Source organism: Dasypus novemcinctus, chromosome 12, assembly GCF_030445035.2.
Source record: "Dasypus novemcinctus isolate mDasNov1 chromosome 12, mDasNov1.1.hap2, whole genome shotgun sequence".
Classification (NCBI taxonomy): domain Eukaryota; kingdom Metazoa; phylum Chordata; class Mammalia; order Cingulata; family Dasypodidae; genus Dasypus; species Dasypus novemcinctus.
Genome location: NC_080684.1, coordinates 111,695,289 through 111,712,917, shown reverse-complemented (window position 1 = coordinate 111,712,917; position 17,629 = coordinate 111,695,289). Strand labels below are relative to the sequence as shown.

The 17,629-nt window shown below is 43.1% G+C and overlaps 1 protein-coding gene across 1 annotated transcript in view; it reads right to left on the bottom strand.

Annotated features, from left to right (window-relative positions):
- The window catches only part of MOV10L1 (Mov10 like RNA helicase 1), an 86,849-nt gene that overhangs the window by 2,138 nt on the left and 67,082 nt on the right, over positions 1 to 17,629 (bottom strand). The window contains exon 23 of the mRNA XM_023587298.2: positions 12,256 to 12,405. Coding sequence (XP_023443066.2) covers positions 12,256 to 12,405 — 150 coding nt within the window. The remainder of the gene's footprint in view (positions 1 to 12,255; positions 12,406 to 17,629) is intronic.

Genomic DNA, 17,629 nt, shown 5'->3' with positions numbered 1-17,629 from the left:
CTTTGAAAAGAGGACTTTCAAGTCAGTATGATTAAGATGGTCAGAGACAAAGGAAAGAATAAAACCTGTGAGTGGAAGAGGTTATGTTACTAAAAAAAGATTCTATTTGCAATCTTAGGGAAAAAGAGCAGAGCAATGAGATGAAGCTCAACAGATGGGGACTTCTGGGGCCAACGGTGGAGCAGGTGGAGCAGGAGCTCAGGGCTCAGTCCTCACCAGGACAACCCGAGGCAGGCAGGAACGACCCAGAGCGAGTTAGCAACCCCGGAGACCAGAAGAGCACCGCGCAGCTCCCAGGGAGGAGCAGGGGGAAGAGGCTGCTACGTTACGTTACGGCAGAGACCAGGCAGCTGCTCTCCCTGTGCCACAGCCACCAGCCCCCACCCCTCCCTCTTGCAGCAGGCCACCACGCGGTCCCGCCCCTGGCTAGCTCACTGGTGACCGAAAGGGGCTTAAAAACCCCCTTCCCTGCTGATGCTCAACTTGTGCAGCCTCTAAAACAAGGGTGATCGTAAATGTCTGAAAATGGAGAGAGGTGGTGGGAGCACTCGTGAGGGTGATTAGGAGTGCTGAATTGTGCACGTGATTGTGGCTGAAAAGGGAAGGTCAGTGTCGTGTGCACTAGAAGGAAAGCTAGCGCATCGAACATGGCACAGAACATGCGAGCTCTGCTGTGGACGACAACTGGTTAATAGTACAAATACGAGAATGTTCTTACATGAACTAGATCAAATGTAATCACTTATTCACGGCGTTAATAGGTGGTTTATGGGGGAAAGACAACTAACGTGGATTATCAACTACAGTTAACAGTAATAATGTAGTGTTTTTTCATCAGTTGTGGCTATGGCACTACACCAATGCAGAGGGTCAGTAACAGTGGGATATAAGGGGTAAGGTTTTGTTCTTTAAACAATGGAATGTTCTAAAATCGACTGTGGCGATGAACACACAACTCTGTGTTCTCATTTACTGAGAGCCACGATTGTACACTTTGGACGGACCGTGCGGTGTGTGACTAAAACTGCTCTATAAAAAAAAAAAGAGCCCTTCCCTGGGAACAGGGGTGGGCACGGCCGATCGCTGACCATGCCTTTTGGTTGGTGAAGGTGGACCGCCGGGTCCTGGCTCTGAGGGCAGCTCTGCTTCAGCCCTCTCTGGACAGGCGCAGGTGCTGGAGACCTAGACCAGCGTTCCTCGGGGCCGTGGGGACAGTGAGGGAAGGGCTGCGTTTGCTGGGCAGGCAGGAAAGCTCAGCTTTGGGGCGCTATCAGAGAAGCTTTCAGTGCCCTTCCTGGGACCCTCCCCAGGGCATTTCAGAGCTGGTCCTGGTCCCCTTTGTGGGTCCTGGCCTGTTTTGGGTGGAAAGTCCTCCCGATGTCCTCCTCTTCCCTGAATGTGCCTCCGGGCAAAAGCAGCATGAGGCAATGAAAGGGGCACAGAGAACCAGAGGTGAGGCCTGGCTTCAAGCCCCTGGGGGCGGGAGGAGCAGAAGGGACGCCGCAGTCCTGTGGACAGACCTCCAGACACTGAGCAGGCACGAGCCCCGGACAGGCCAGAAGCCAAGGACGACAGGGGCAGCCCCGCCACCGCCCTTGCCGGGCGCCGAGCCTCCTGACAGGAGCGCTGACGCTCGAGGAAGTCTCTATCACCAGCTGGTGACAGAGCCAGGAATCAGACATCCCAGGGAGTAAATCCCAGAGTGAGCGTTTTAAATTTTTAAAATGTGCAGTGTGCAACAGAAGAACACAAGACAAATGAGGAAACAGGAAACAATGCCTGTCCAAGGAAGAGGATAAAAGTACAGAAACACCAATGAAGACAAGAATGTGGACACACCGGACAAAGCCTTTAAAAAGTGATCTTCAAGTGCTCAAGGACATGAATACAGAGAAAGAACTAATGGTTACCAGGAAAACAATGAATGAAGAATATGAGAGTCTAAGGAGGGAGACAGGAATTTTAAAAAGAAACTAAACAGGACTACTGGAGTTGAAGACCACAATAACTAAATGAAAAATGCCCAAGAGGGTTTCAGGAGCAGAATGGAACTGCCAGAAGAAAGAATCAGTGATCCTGAAGGCAAGATACTTTAAATGAGTCAGGCTGAGGAGCAGAAAGGAAAAAAGAAATATTAAAAGCAAAAATAGCCTAAGACATCTCTGGGATACCATCAAGTGCACCAATATATGCATTATGGGAATCCCAGAAGGAGAAGAAAAATGGAAAGGGGCAGAAGGAATATATAAGGAAGTAATGGCAGAAAACTTCTCAAATTAAATGTTAAGACGTGAATATGCACATTTGAGAAGCCCAACGACCCCCAACAGAATAAACTTGAAGACAACCCTAATCAGACACCTGTGAGTCAAACTGTTGCCAGGGACAAGGACAGAGGTCTGAGAGCTGCAAGAGAGAAGCAACGTGTTACATACAAGACAGCCTCAATAAAATTAAGTGCCAAAAGAAAACTGCTAACAAGAATTTTATATCCAGCGACAATGTCTTTCAAAAATGATGGAGAAATGATGACATTCTCCGATCAACAGAAACAGAGGGACCTGCCACCACGAGACCCACCCTGTCAGCAATGCTCCAAGAAGATCTTCAGATGGCAAGGACGGGACCCGAGACAGACACCTGGCAAAGGTAACTGTGGGAATTACAAATGCCAGGATGACTGTAGTGTATTTTTTGGCATGTAACTCCATTTTTACTCCTTAAAGATTCTAAAATGCATATGCATAAAAGTTAATGATAGGAAACGGATGTGGCTCAACCAATTGGGCTCCCATAGGAGGTCCAGGGTTCGACACCCAGGGCTTCCTGGTGAGGGCAGGCTGGCTCGTGCGGAGTGCTGGCCCACGCTGGAATGCCGCCCCGCGCAGGGGTGCTCCCCTGTGTGTGAATACTGCCCAGCTCTGGAAAATCTGCCCCGTGCAGGAGTGCCAGATGATGCTGAGAGCTGGTGCAGCAAGATGAGGCAACAAGAGACAGAGGAGAGACAATAAGAAGACGTAGCAGAACAGGAAGTTGAGGTGGTGCAAGAGATTGAGCTCCTCTTTTCCACTCCAGAAAGTGCCAGGATTGGTTCCCAGAGGCGCATAATGAGAATACAAGCAGACGCAGAAGAACACACAATGAATGGACACAGAGAGCAGACATCGGGGGAAACGGGGGGGGGGGGGTAAAGAAAATAAATCTTTAAAAAATATTAATGATAAACCTATGGTTGTTGATAAATAAAATATATAAAGATATTAGTTGTAACAAGTACAACAAAAAGGTGGGGGAATGGAGGGGTATAAGAACAGTACATATATGCCACTGAAGTTAAGTTGGTATCAAATTAAATGGGATTGTTATAGATTTAGAATGCTAAATTTAAGCCCCATGGTAACCATAAAGAAAATCTAGACTGAAAGAAATGAGAAGGGACACAAAATGGCTCATACTAAAAAAATACAAGGACAAAACCAAAAACAACAAAACCACACACCAAAAACAACCAACAACAACAATAACAACAAACCCAATGAATAAGAAAGCAGGCATTAATGAACGAATTGAGGGACAAAAAGGTCTAAGACTCACAAAGACCAAATAGTAAAAGTAATAGAAAAAAGTTGTGCATATCAGTAACTACTTTAAATGTAAATGGATTAAACTCTCTAGTCAAAAGGCAGACATTGGCAGAATAGTTAAAAAAAAAAAAAAAGGCATGACCCAACCATATGCTGTTTACAGAAGACTCCCCTTAAATTCAAAGACACAAGAAGGTTGAAAGTGAAAGGCTGGAAAAAATAAACCCTGCAAATAAGTAATCAAAAGAGAGCTGCGGTAACTAGAGTAATATTAGAAAAACAGACTTGAATTCGAAAACCGTTATGAGGAACAAAGAAGGACACTATAAACGTATTGATAAAGGGTCAATTAAACAAGAACACCCATCAATTATAAATATATTTGCACCGAATGTCAAGGCCCCCAAAATATGTGAAGCAAATAGACAGATTTGAAGGCAGAAATAGATAGTTCTTCATTAATGGTAGGAGACTTTAATGTTCCACTTTCAATAATGGATAGGACACATGAAAGATCAATAAGGAAATACAAGACTTGAACCAAACTCTAAACCAACTAGACCTAACAGATATATAAAGAACATTTCACCCAAAAGAATACACTTTCTTCTCGAGTGCACATGGGTCATTCCTCCAGGATATACCAAATGTTAGGTCAGAAAACAAGCCTCAGTACATTTTAAAATATTGAGACATTTTAAAAAATATTACAACATATCTTCTCCAACCATAATGGAATGAAGCTAGAAATAAATAAGAAGGAGAAGCAGAAGTCAGAAATATGTGGAAATTAAAAATTCACTCTTAACTGCTGGGTCAAAGAAAAAATCAAATATTTTCACATAACTGAAAATGAAAACCTAACAGACTAAAGGCAGAGCTGAGAGGGAAATTGAAAAAGAAGAAAGAACTCAAAGCAGAGACCCAATCTCACAACTGGAGTATCTAGAAAAAGAAAAGCAAACTAAACCTAACATGAGCAGAAGGAAGTAAATAACAAAGATTAAGTGGAGATAAATGAAATAGAGAATAAAAATACAACAGAGAGAATAAACAAAACCAAAAACTGGTTCTTTGAAAAGATCAATAAAATGAACAAACTGACCCGGACCGCCCGCAGCCTGGGCCAACATGGGGGGAATCTAGAACAAAGCAAATGACGCAAAGACAGGGACAAGAGACATGAAGAATGGAGACAAGACAGGATTCTGATCAAGTCTCGATTATTGAGGGTCAATCAGGGGTATTTATAGCCAGGAATGAAAGCGGTAGTACGTACTGACGACAGCGCATGTGTCGTAAGTGATTGGGTAACTAGATTTTCGTTTTTTGCGCCACATGCATGCGCAGATGGTTGTTTGGCAGTGTCCGCGGAAAAACTTTCACGTGCTTTAGGGAGTGCCCAATCGGAGCCCGGGGGAGTGGCGTAAGGAGAAATAGAAACTTAACTTCCTTCAGTGAGGATGGGGGAATATAAACTTAACTGGGTTAGTATCTAAGATGGCGTTCAGTAACAAGATGGCCGATACAATACTAGTGCAGAGGCAGCTTCCCACAACAAACCTTTAAACTAGATGAATAAAGAAAAAGAGAGAGGACTGAAATGACTAAAATCAGAAATGAAAGGGGGGACATAACTACCAACCTTACAGAAATAAAAAGGATTATAAGAGGATACTGTGAACAACTGTATGCCACCAAAACAGTTAACCTAGATGAAATGGAGAAATTACTAGAAACACGTAAAGTAATTTCCAATAACTCCAGAAGAAATAGAAAATCTCAACAGACAAGTAACAATTAAAGAGATTGAATTGGTAATCAAAAACCTCCAAAAAAGAAAATCCCAGGACCTGAGGGTTTGGTGAGTTTTACCAAATATTCCAAGAAAAATTTCCATCAATACTGCTTAAACTCTTCCAAAAAATTTGAAGAGGTAGAAACACTCCCTAACTCATTCATACCAAAGCGAGATAAAGATACCTTAAGAAAATAAAATTAGACAGATATCTCTTATTAACATAGATGTGAAAAATCATCAACAAAATATTAGCAAACTGAATCCAACAACACATAAAAAGAGTTATACACCATGACCACGGGGTATTTAAGCCAGGTATATTAAAAAAAAAAACAGTTAATAAAGCATATTAACAGAATGAAGGATCATCTCAATGGACAGAGAAAATGTATTTGATAAAATCCAGCATCCCATCTTGATAAAAACACTTATAAAACTAGGAATAGAAGGACACTTCCTCAACATGATTAAAGGAATAGATCAAAATCTCACAGGTAACATCCTACTTAATGGTGAAAGACTGAAAGCCTTCCCTCCAAGATTAGGAACAAGACAAGAATGCCTATTGTCACCACTGTTATTCAATATTGCACTGGAAGTTCTTGACAGAGCAATTAGGAAAGAAAAATAAATAAAAGACATTCACATGGGAAAAAGAGAAGTAAAACTCTCATTGTTTGCAAATGACATGACCCCATACATAGAAGATGCTGAAAAATCCACAACAAAGCTACTAGAGCTATAATAATAAATGAATTCAGCAGAGTGGTGGCATACAAGATCAACATGCAAAAATCAGTAGTATTTCTGTAGGCTAGTAATGAACCATCTGAAGAGGAAACCAAGAAAAAGTTCCATTTACAATAGTAACTGAAAGAATCAAGTACCTAGGAATAAATTTAACCAAGGATATACACAGAAAACTATAAAACCTTGCTGAAAGAAGGGTCATGGATTGGAAGACTAAATATTGTTAAGATTTAATTCTACCCAAATTAATGTATAGATTCAATGCAACCCTGATCAAAATTACAAAATCATTCTTTGCAGAAACTGAAAAGACAAACATAAAATTTATATGGAAGAATAAGGGGACCCAAATAGTTAAATCCATCTTGAAAAAGAACAACGAAGTGAGAAGACTCAAAATGTCCAAAACTCATTACAAAGACACAGTAACCAAAACAGCACAGTATGGGTGCAATGGGAGACAATGGGATCTGACTGAAAGTTCAAAAACAAACCCTCACACCTATGGCCAACTGATATTTGACAAGGGTGCCAAGTGCACTCAATGAGGGAAAAAGGGTCTCTTCAACAAATATTGCTGAGAAAACAGGACATCTATATCACCCAATACAAGAATTAACTCCAAATGGATCAAAGACCTAAATATAAGAACAAAAATTAAAAAGGTCCTAGAAGAAAACATAGGGAGGCATCTTCAGGACCTTGCATTAGATAATGGTTTCTTAGAGTTTACATCAATAGCATGAGCAACAAAAGAAAATACAAATGGAACATCCTCAAAATTAAAAACTTTTGTGCAACAAAGGACTTTATCATGAAAATAAAAAGATCACCTGTAGAATGGAAGAAAATATTTGAAAATCACATCTCTGATAGGGGTTTAATATCCAGAATACAAAAAAAAAAAAAGAAAAAAACAAACAAAAAAATCTTACAACTCAGTAACAAAAAGACAAGCAACCCAATTTAAAAAGTGTGTAGGGGAAACGGACTTTGGCCCAGTGGTTAGGGCGTCCGTCTACCACATGGAAGGTCCGCGGTTCAAGCCCCGGACCTCCTTGACCCGTGTGGAGCTGGCCCATGTGCAGTGCTGATACGCGCAAGGAGTGCCATGCTACACAGGGGTGTCCCCTGCGTAGGGGAGCCCCACGCGCAAGGAGTGCACCCATGGGGAGAGCAGCCCAGCGCGAAGGAGGGAGCAGCCTGCCGAGGAATGGCGCCACCCACACTTCCTGTGCCGCTGACGACAACAGAAGCGGACAAAAGAAACAAGACGCAGCAAATAGACACCAAGAACAGACAACCGGGGGAGGGGAGGGGAATTAAATAAATAAATAAAAATAAAAATCTTAAAAAAAAATAAAATAAAATAAAAAGTGTGTAGAAGACTCGAATAGACATTTCTCCAAAGATATACAAATGGCCAAAAAAGCATGTGAAAAGACAATCACCATCATTAGCCATTAGGGAAATGCAAATCTAAACCATGTGATACCATTTCACAATCACCAGAAGGGCTATTATTAAAAAATGGAAATGTGTAGAAGAGGATGTGGAGAAATAGGAACCCCTTGTACACCGCTAGTGGGAATGTAAAATGGTGCAGCTGCCTTGGAAGACAGTTTGGTGGTTCCTCAGTAAGTAGAGAATTACCATATGACCTGGCAACCCGACTACTAGGTATATACCTAAAAGAACTGAAAGCAGGGACTTGGACAGATATTTGCGGCATTATTCACAATAGCCCAAAGATGGAATCAATCCATGTTGTGTCCATCAAGCAAAAGGGGTGATGTATCCATACAACGTAACATTACTCAGCTGTGGTATGGAATGAAGTCCTGATACATGTGACAACATGGATGAACCCTGAAGACGTCACGTTGAGTGAAGTAAGCCAGACAGAAAAGGACAAATACTATATAATCTGACTGATAAGCAATTATTAGAGTAAGAAAATTCACTGAATCAGAAACTAGAATGTAGGTTACCAGGGGCTGGAGTGGCATAGGGAATGGGGAGTTAATGCTTAACTGGCACAGAATTCATGGCTGGGGTGAATGGAAAAGGTTTGGTAACAGATGTTGGTGGAGGTATCACAACATTGTGAATGGCACTGAATTACATGTTGAAATGCAGATAAAGGAGGACAGAATAGGTTGTCTGTATGGTTCTAGAATAAAAATGAGAAAAACAGGACTGTATAATACAGTGACTCTTGAAGCAAGCTATGGACAATTCATAGTATAATTCTTTCAGCCAATTTGAGTAATGGTACCACATTAACACAAAGTTCTAGTAATAGAGGAAACTGTGTGTGAAGGAGGTTGTAGCAGTTTGATATGGTTATGAATTCCAAAGACAGATATTAGATTATGTTTGTAATGTGATCTGTACCTGGGCATGATTGAGTTATGATTAGGGTATCATGAGGGCTTCTGATGTTGGAGTTTGATGCTGAAGCCTTAAGCTGGAGCTCGGGAAGTCAGCACACAGAGGAAAGGGAAGCCAGCCCCAGGAAGGAAGGAACCTTGAACCCAGAGAAAATCAAGCCCCAGGAACGTAGGAACCCAGGAAGCCTGAACCCTCGCAGATGTCAGCAGTCATCTCGCTCCAAATAGACTTTGGTGAGGGAAGGAACTTATGCCTTATGGCCTGGTATCTGTAAGCTCCTACCCCAAATAAATACCCTTTATAAAAACCAACTGATTTCTGGTATTTTGCATCAGCACCTCTCTGGCTAACTAATACAGAGGTTGTATGGGAACTCTGCATTTTCTGTAATCCTACAACTTCTCGAATGACAAAAAGTGAAAAAAATAAAAAGAATAAAAAAACAGAACTAAGAGACATTGCCCTGCTCTACAGGGGAGAGATTTCACAAGTTTAGCTCAAGCAAGTTACTAAACAAACAATCAAGTAAAAATAAAACAGCAACAACAATAATCCTCTGGGGGAAGGGGGTGAGAAACAGAATCCAGAGTTGCTGTAATGTACTATCTAAAAGGCCCAGTTTTCAACAAAAGAATATGATTCTTGCAAAGAATCCAATTGTGTGACCCACACTGGGGGGAAGGAAGGAGCATAATAAAAACTGTCTCTGAGTGTTTCCAGGTATTGGATTTAGCAAATATTTTAAAGCAGATACTATAAAGATGCCCCAAGAACTAGAGAAAACCAAGTTAAAATAATTAAAGGAAAGTTTAACAGTAAGTTACAAAGAGAGATTTCCAATAAGGGTAGAAATTAAAAAAAAAAAAAAAAGCTAGACAAAAAGTACAATTGAATTGAAAAATTCACTAGAGGAGCTCAAGAGTAGATTCAAGTTGGCAGAGAAAAAAAAGTCGGTGACCTTAAAGAGAGATTAATAGAAATTATCCAAGCTGAAGAACAGAGGAAAAACTGCCAGATGAAAAATGAGCTGACCCAGAGGCCTGTGGGATACTATGATGCATATCAACAGACATGCAGGAGAGGCCTAGAAGACAGAGAGAGAAAAGATGCAGAAAAGCAGTGAGTGTAGCTCAGTGGTTGAGCACCTGCCTCCCATGTATGAGGTCCTGAGTTCAACCCCCTGGACCTCCTTAAAAAAAAAGGGGAGGGGGAGCGCAGAAAACATATTTGAAGAAATAATGGTTAAAAACTTCCCAAATTTGATGAAAAACATTAATATATACCTTAAACCCAAGAAGCTCAATAAATTCTAAGTTGGATAAATACAAAGAGAACCACATCTAGATACATCACAGAAAACTGTTAAATGACAACAAGCAAATCTTGGAAGGATCAAGAGAAAAACAACTCATGTAAGGAAAGCCACAGTTGGATTAGCACTGCTCCTCTTCTCCAACAGTGGCGCCGAGGAGCAGATTCAAAGTGCCAAGGGATAAAAAGCTGTCAAGCAAGAATTCTACAGCCAGCCAAACCAACCTTCAAAAAAAAAGGGGTGCATAAAAAGGTATTCCCAAATAAATAGACTGAAATATTTAGTTTGTAGCAGGCTTGCTTTACAGAGAGATACTAAAGGAAGTCCTTTAATCTGAAAATAAATGATTTCACATAGACCATTTTAACCCTAAAAGACCAAGATTGATTTCTTTTCACTAACTGCCAACTATAAAGATTTCTTACAATATTTGCCATCTTAAAAAAAAGTATTAAGACCAAAACAGTGAACCTGAAGTTAAACCATGGCCTAGTTAGTTGAACCATTATAAAAATGTGCTTTTATCAGTTGTAACACTTGAACCACACCAATATAGGGTGTTAATAATAGGGTAGAGTATGGCAGTTTGATATTATTTATGAATTAGAAAAAGAGATATTGATTATGTTTGTAAACTGGTCTATTTTTGTACGTCTGATACCCTTTGAATGTGGTAGATCAGCTTAGACGTCTGATCAAATTAAGTTACAATTTGGGCTTTGATTCAACCATGTCATTAGAGTGGACTCAGTGTTGAGTCCCAGCCCTCTTGGGCTGATGAAACACTCTCCCATGGAAGTAGATGCACAGGGAAGCAGATCAGTGAGAAGACAGACAGCTCCAATAGACACAGCAGAGGCCCGGGGAAGAGATGAGCCTGATAGCCTACAGCTGACCTTGTGAAGAGACCAGCGCAGTTGAGCCCGGAAAGAAACGAGCCCCAGGGAGAGACGAGCCTTATGCCAGCCTACAGCTGAGATGGGAAGAAGCTGGGACCATGGAGCCTTAAGAGGAAGGAGGAAGGCTGAGCCCTCGCGGACATCGCCCACCATCTTGCTTCAATGCATGGCCAATGAATTTGAGTATGGAAGTACCTCTTATGGTACCTTGAGTTGGACTTGTGACAGTAAGATTCTACTCCGAATAAATACCCTTTATAAAAGCCAACAGAGTTCTGGCATTTTGCACCAGCACTCCTTTAGCTGACTAAAACAGGTGATATATGGAAATCCTTTATTTCATGCATGATTTAAAAAGTAGTAGTAAGAGAATCCAGGGAGAAAATGGGTTAGTCAGTTCAGGAAGGGTAAAACTAAAATTTGGAAAATTAAGTATAACTAGAAGTAGGGCTCAAATAAGTGATAATCTTGAATACCTTTCACCTCAGAGACTTTACATGTCCAGCTGGGTATGTAAAAATAGTGTGGGACAACAATTACAACGCCTCTGTTGGAGGGAGGGGTTTATTTGTATTTATAAATCTGGTTTAGTTGTGTGGCAAATGGCCCTAAAACATAATGGATAAGAGAGAGGGCTCAGGGTTTGAATTTTGGTCCAAATGCCAAACTGAAGTGTGATGACTGGCAAATCTCTTTATCTCCTTGAAGCCTACGTGATCTCTTCTTCACCACTGGGAGAACTAAGTACTCATCTCTCCAGGTCCCAAACTCGGAGGAAGAGCGACGTCCCTGAAGGGCTCGGCGCGGGGCCCAGCCTGCAGCCCGCGCTCGGCTAAGCCTCTGCCGCCGCCCTGAGCGACGTGGCCGGTCTCCTGTTCTGCGCTTGGTGGAGGGAGGTTTGCGCCCAGCGCTTTGTTTGGTGACATGTGCACCACAGGGGTGAGCGGCTGGTTGAAGAACAAAACAGACTTGTGTCGCGTGGGGCTGTGTCAGCCACCAGGGCAACGGTACACGGGTGTGGGAGTTTCTGGTTGACCAAACAAATGAGCATGTTATAGGACTTAGCACCGGAGGGCCAGGGAAACTAAGTGTCCTGCAATCACACGGAGGAGTCAACAACAACAAAACACATTATCCTGTGCAAAATAACAACAGTGCCCCCTCTGAAAAACACTAGTTTAGAGCCGGGGTTGGCCAGTTTTTTCTTAAAGGGCCATCTAATAAGCATTTTAGGCTTTGTGGACCAAAAAAGGACAAAATCAAGGATAATCCGTAGGTCTCTATGTGAACATTTAAAACGTAAAACCATTCTAGGCTCAGAGGCCTTAAGACGCCAGCTGGCTGGATGGGCTGGTGACCCTGAGTCGGCCTCACTCCAGCCAGCTCTGCTGCGTCCAGGAGCGGCTGCCCTGTGAGACGAGCGCGCGCCTGCCAGCAGCCAGCAGGGGGCTCCGGGAGCCCGAAGCAGGGCTGCAGAGGTATTTTAAAACAGCTTCTCTGTGACGCGGCCCATACCTGCTTCCGGTAAGGTGTGATCACTCCAATGTCACTCGCCGACACCTGACTCGAGATGCTCCTGGCGAGGAGGCAGCAGTAGCGCATGACTTGAACGGCCTCAGCTGGATTGAACCAGGACGGACTTCTTCCTTCCCGTGCCTCGGTGCCCTACGAGCAGCAGGGGAGAGGACGGCACTCAGATCACACCACCGCAGTCTCCAAGTGCTTACTGAAGGGCCCGTGTGACGGTCTAAAGCTGGATGGACCCCAGAAAAACCCTGTACTTAAGCTGGTCCGTTTCTGAGGGTGACCCTCTGGTAGGCAGGGTCTTTTGGTGAGTTCACTTCAGTAAGGCATGGCCCGGGATGGGGCTTAATCGTCTTACTGGAGCTCTTTATAAGAGAATCAAATTCCCACTGAGAGAGAAAACCACGAAGTCAGAAGAGAAGGGAAGAGGCCAGCAGATGCCAGCATGTGCCTTGCCATGTGAAAGAAGAGTCCAGGATGGCCGGCAGCCAGTTTTCAGGGAGAAAGCATCACGGCTTTGGAACTGTAAGCTTCCAAGCTCACAAACCCCCACTGTGAAAGCCAACCCATTTCAGGTGTGTTTCGCTTTGGCAGCCTAGCAGATGAAAACAGCCTCTGAACAAGGAGCTGAAGTAGGTGCTGGGAAGAAACAGCGATGAATAAGAAAGAGGCAATCCTTACTCTCGGGCCAAACTTACATTCTAGAGCAGGGCAGATTAACAGTAAGTAGGAAATTAATTACAGCTGTATCAGGTGCTACAAGGAGAAGGACTGACTGCAAGAAGCTGTCATTTGGAGAACTGATGACAAAGGACAAGGTCGGGAGGCAAGTCCAGAGATGACTTGGAGGATATGCAGGAGTAACCTGGCAAAGAGCAGGCTGTGTGGTGGAGAGGATCGAGGCAAGAGTAGACACCGAGGCCTGGAGGAGGCCAGGGGGGCCAGCCTGCGTTCAGTCCCGCTCTGTGGCCGGGTGGTCTGACATCTGCTCAGGCCCCCCTCTCAAGGCATTTTCTGTCCTTTAAGCCACCGCCTCTGAAAGAGGACACGACTGAAATCAGGGAAGAAGGGAGGGACATTCCCGCCAATACCACAGAACTAAACAGGCCTATTAGAGGGTGCTATGAGCAATTATGTGCCAACAATTTAGAAAACACAAATGGAATAGGCAGGTTCCTAGAGATACATAAATGACTTAATCTGACGCCAGAAGAAATTTAAAAATCTCAAAGATCTATAAGAAGCAAAAAAATCAGCAATCGAAAACCTCCCAACAAAGGAAAGTCCAGACCTAATGGTTTCACTGCTGAAATCTACCAAAACATTTAAAGAAGACTTAACACTTAACACAATCCTTCTCAAATTCTTGCAAACAAAGAAGAGCAGAAAATATTTCCTACCTCATTCTATGGGCCAGCTTTACCTTGATACCAAAGTCAGATAAAGACAGCACAGGAAAAGAAAGTCATAGACAAATACCCATTATGAATTTAGATGTAAAAATCCTCAACAAAATACTGACAAACTGAATCCAATAGTATATATTTTTAAAATTTTATTCATTCATTCATTCATTCATTCATTCATTTCTATCTGATTGTGTCATTGTTTTGGTGTGTCTCTCTGTGCCCGGTGGGGGCCTGCGCCTCTCCGTGCAGTGCAGGTCTGGGACGCCTTTTTTCTTTTTTTACCAGGAGGTCTTGGGGATCGAAACCGGGTCACACCATATGGTAAATGGGAGCTCAATTGCTTGAGCCACAGCAACTGCCCTCCATAGTATATTAAAAGAATTATTCAACATAAGCATGTGGGATTTAGTCCCGGAATGGAAGGATGGTTCAACATGATAAAACCAATTAATATAATACACACATTAGTAGCATGAAGGAAAAAACTAAATGATCATCTCAAGTGACACAGAAAAGGCTGCTGAGAAAATCCAACATTCTTTCATCATAAAAACATGCAGAAAACTGGGAACAGAAGGGAACTTACTAAACAATGTAAAGGGCATTTATGAAAAACCCACAGCAAATATCATACCCCATGGTGAAAGAATGAAAGCTTCCCTACTAGGATCAGGAACACGACGTGGGCGCCCACTGTCCCCAGTGGTATTCACTACTGCACTGGGAGCAGCCTCACCAGCCGGGCAGAAGAAAGAAAGAAATGGCATCCACACTGGAAAGCACGAAGGAAACCTATCCCCTTTCACAGAGGACATGATATGTACAAATTCCCCCAAATCCACAAGAAAGTTACCAGAACTGATAGATTCAGCAAAGTTACAGGATACAAAATTGTGGCAGTTTGAAATTATTTTATGAATCCCAAAAGGAGAAAGATGATGTCTTAAACTCATCTATTCCTGTGGGTGTGTGATGCCCTTTGAGAACATTACATTCGACTGAGTCCTCTGATCAGATCATCTGATCGGACCAAGCCAGGGAGACAGGTCAGGCCTCCGCCCTCTGGTGGGGTCTGATATAAGCAGAGACACAGAGGGAGAGGCACAGACGCCCACACAGATAAAGGAAGCCACGGGCAGAGAGTTCATAGGCTGAAGGCCTGACCACAACCTAGTAAAATTAGAAATTAAAGAAGCAACCAGAGGATTGTGGGAAGACGGCTATGGTCTAACAGAGCTGAATGCTCTCGCAAAAACAATGGAGAAAGATGGGAAGTGGATGTGGCTCAAGTGACTGGGCTCCTGTCTATCACACAGGAGGTCCAGAGTTCAGATCCCAGGGTCTCCTGGTGAAGGCAAGCTGGTCCATGCAGAATGCTGGCCTGTACTGGAGTGCTGGCCTGTGCAGGAGTGCTGGCCCGCACAGAGAGCTGGCACAGCAAGATGATGCAACAGAGACACAGAGGAGACAATAAGATGCACCAGACCAGGTAGCTGAGGTCCACTCCAGAAGGTCCCAGGATCAGTTCCTGGTGCTGCCTAAAGAGAAGACAAGCAGATGCAGGAAAATGCACAGCGAATGGACACAAAGAGTAGACAGCAAGCCCAAAACAACAAGGGGGCAGTGGAACGAATAAATAAATCTTTAAAAAAAACAAAACTAAACAATGGAGAAAGAGCCAAAAGCTGTCCAGGGACCTGCTTTGGGGGTCAGCAGACCAGGACAGTGCTACACAGCTCCCAGGAGGTGAGGGACAGAGAGAGGAAGAAGCCTAAAGGACAAACGTGAGCTACCAAGCCCCTGCGGCAGCCGGGAAGGGCTCCCCTCCCCCACCCGATACTAAGCTGGGGTAAAGCCCTCGGCTCACTGCAGCCAACGGAGGGGGACAGACCTCTTCCTCCCTGTCAGCTGTTTTAAGGGAAAAGGGAGGGGAGGTCGGGGCTCCTTTCCTCCATGAATTCGGTGAGGACAGCCTGCTTTGAATCTCTGGAGATTCAACACAGGAACACAAGGAAGCCACCTCGGTGGAAAGGTGCACTGATTGGCACCATCTGCTGGTCAGTCTGGAAACTATAAGGACAGAAATTGTTCTACTCTCTTTACCTACACCCTGGGGGAAAATCTATAACCCACGAGTGAGTCCCTGGCCTGATTCTGAACCCTTTTAAAGACTGAGAATAAGGTGAACCAAGTATCAAAGAAGAGTTGTGGAAAAATAAAACAATAGGCAAGAGAGAGAAATTGTTCATCAGAGTAAATACATCAACATATTCAGATGGCCTGGACATCAGCCAAAAATTACAAGCCATACTAGGAAACAGGAAGAGACGGCGCAGCCAAAGGAGCAAACCAAATGTCGTGAAGAGATACAGGATTTAAGACAATTAATTAGTGATAATCACACAACTCTCCTATATCACTTCAAAGAATTTAAAGAAAACATGATTCCAAACAGTAAATCTGAACAGACTTATCCCGAGACCCCTACTATTCAGAATGATAAATATCAGAGATAAGGAGGGGTTTCTGAAAGCAGCAAGAAAAAAGTAAAGCATCACATACAAGGGAGACTTGATAAGATTAAGTGCCGACCTCTCATCAGAAACCATGGAGGTGAGAAGAAAGTGGTATGATGTATTTAAGGTACTGAAAGAGAAAAACTGCCAGCCAAGAATTCTGTATTCAGCAAAGCTGTCCTTCAGAAACGAGGGTGAAGGAAGTGGATGTGGCTCAAGTGAATGGGCTCCCGCCTACCACACGGGAGGTCCCTGGTTGGGTCCCTGGTGCCTCCTCCACCAGCGAACTGATGCAACAGGCAGGCACAGCAAGCTGATGTACAAGATAACGCAGCAAGAGACACAAGAAGAAAAACAACGAGGAACACAACAAAGCAGGGAACAGAGGTGGCTCAAGCAACTGGGCACCTCCCTCCCATTCCCAGTGCTTCCTAAAGAAACAGGAAGATGAACGGACACAGCAAGTGCAAACAACGAGGGGGTGGGTGGGGAGAAATAAATAAAATAAATCTTTGGACAAAAAAAGAGGGTGAGTTCAAAGTCTTCACAGACAAACAAAAACTGACAGAATATGTTACCAAAAGACCAGATTTGCAAGAGATACTAAAGGGGGTGCTGCATCCTGAAAGGAAAAAACAAGGGTGAGAGATTTGGGGAAGAGTTTAGAAATGAAGATTATTAGGAAGGGTAAACTAAAGGATAAGCAGACAGACAATAGAATGATAGGACAACAGAGGGCCAAAGGACAAAATGGACGAAGCGATTCCAAGTTCTCACGTAGCCCTTCACGTCTATCCACGAACCCTGAAATATGAAAAGGCCTTTCTTGGGCAAGAACACTCCAGGAGCAGCAGAAGGTGGCACAGAGGAGTAAAAAAAGTGAATGAGCAGAAGTAACAGCTTTCTCACCAAAGTCAATTCCTGCCTATTACTTTGAAAGTGATGAGATTGTTGCTGTTTGTGCAGCTATTGCTGAGAAACTGAAGACAGCTTCAACAAATAAAACGAGGGTCATTGTGTCTGCTTCTGGGACTGCGGAGACTGTAACTGAGAGGGAACATGGTGCTCCACCACCAGATGGCTGTTTTCATCAAAGCCCAAAGAAGGAAAATGCAGAGCATGAATTATTTGAATCTTTTTTTGATTATCACTTAAAGTTTTAGACATTTAAAGTTCTAGACATCGGGACATTTATTCTGGAGAAACAGGGTAAAACTCCTGTTTGTAAGATAAGTTTTTCAGATGAAGCATATGAATCTAAATGGTAGCAATATTGTATAGTGTTTGGACTATGCTTTGATAAGTTATGGTTTATACTCAAGATTAGAACTCTAAGAAAAATATTTTTAATATATAAAATTAAATTTAATCTACACATATGGATGGATACATTTAAGACACAACTTGAAAAGCAAACTCTTGAATAGTAAATAACTTGGT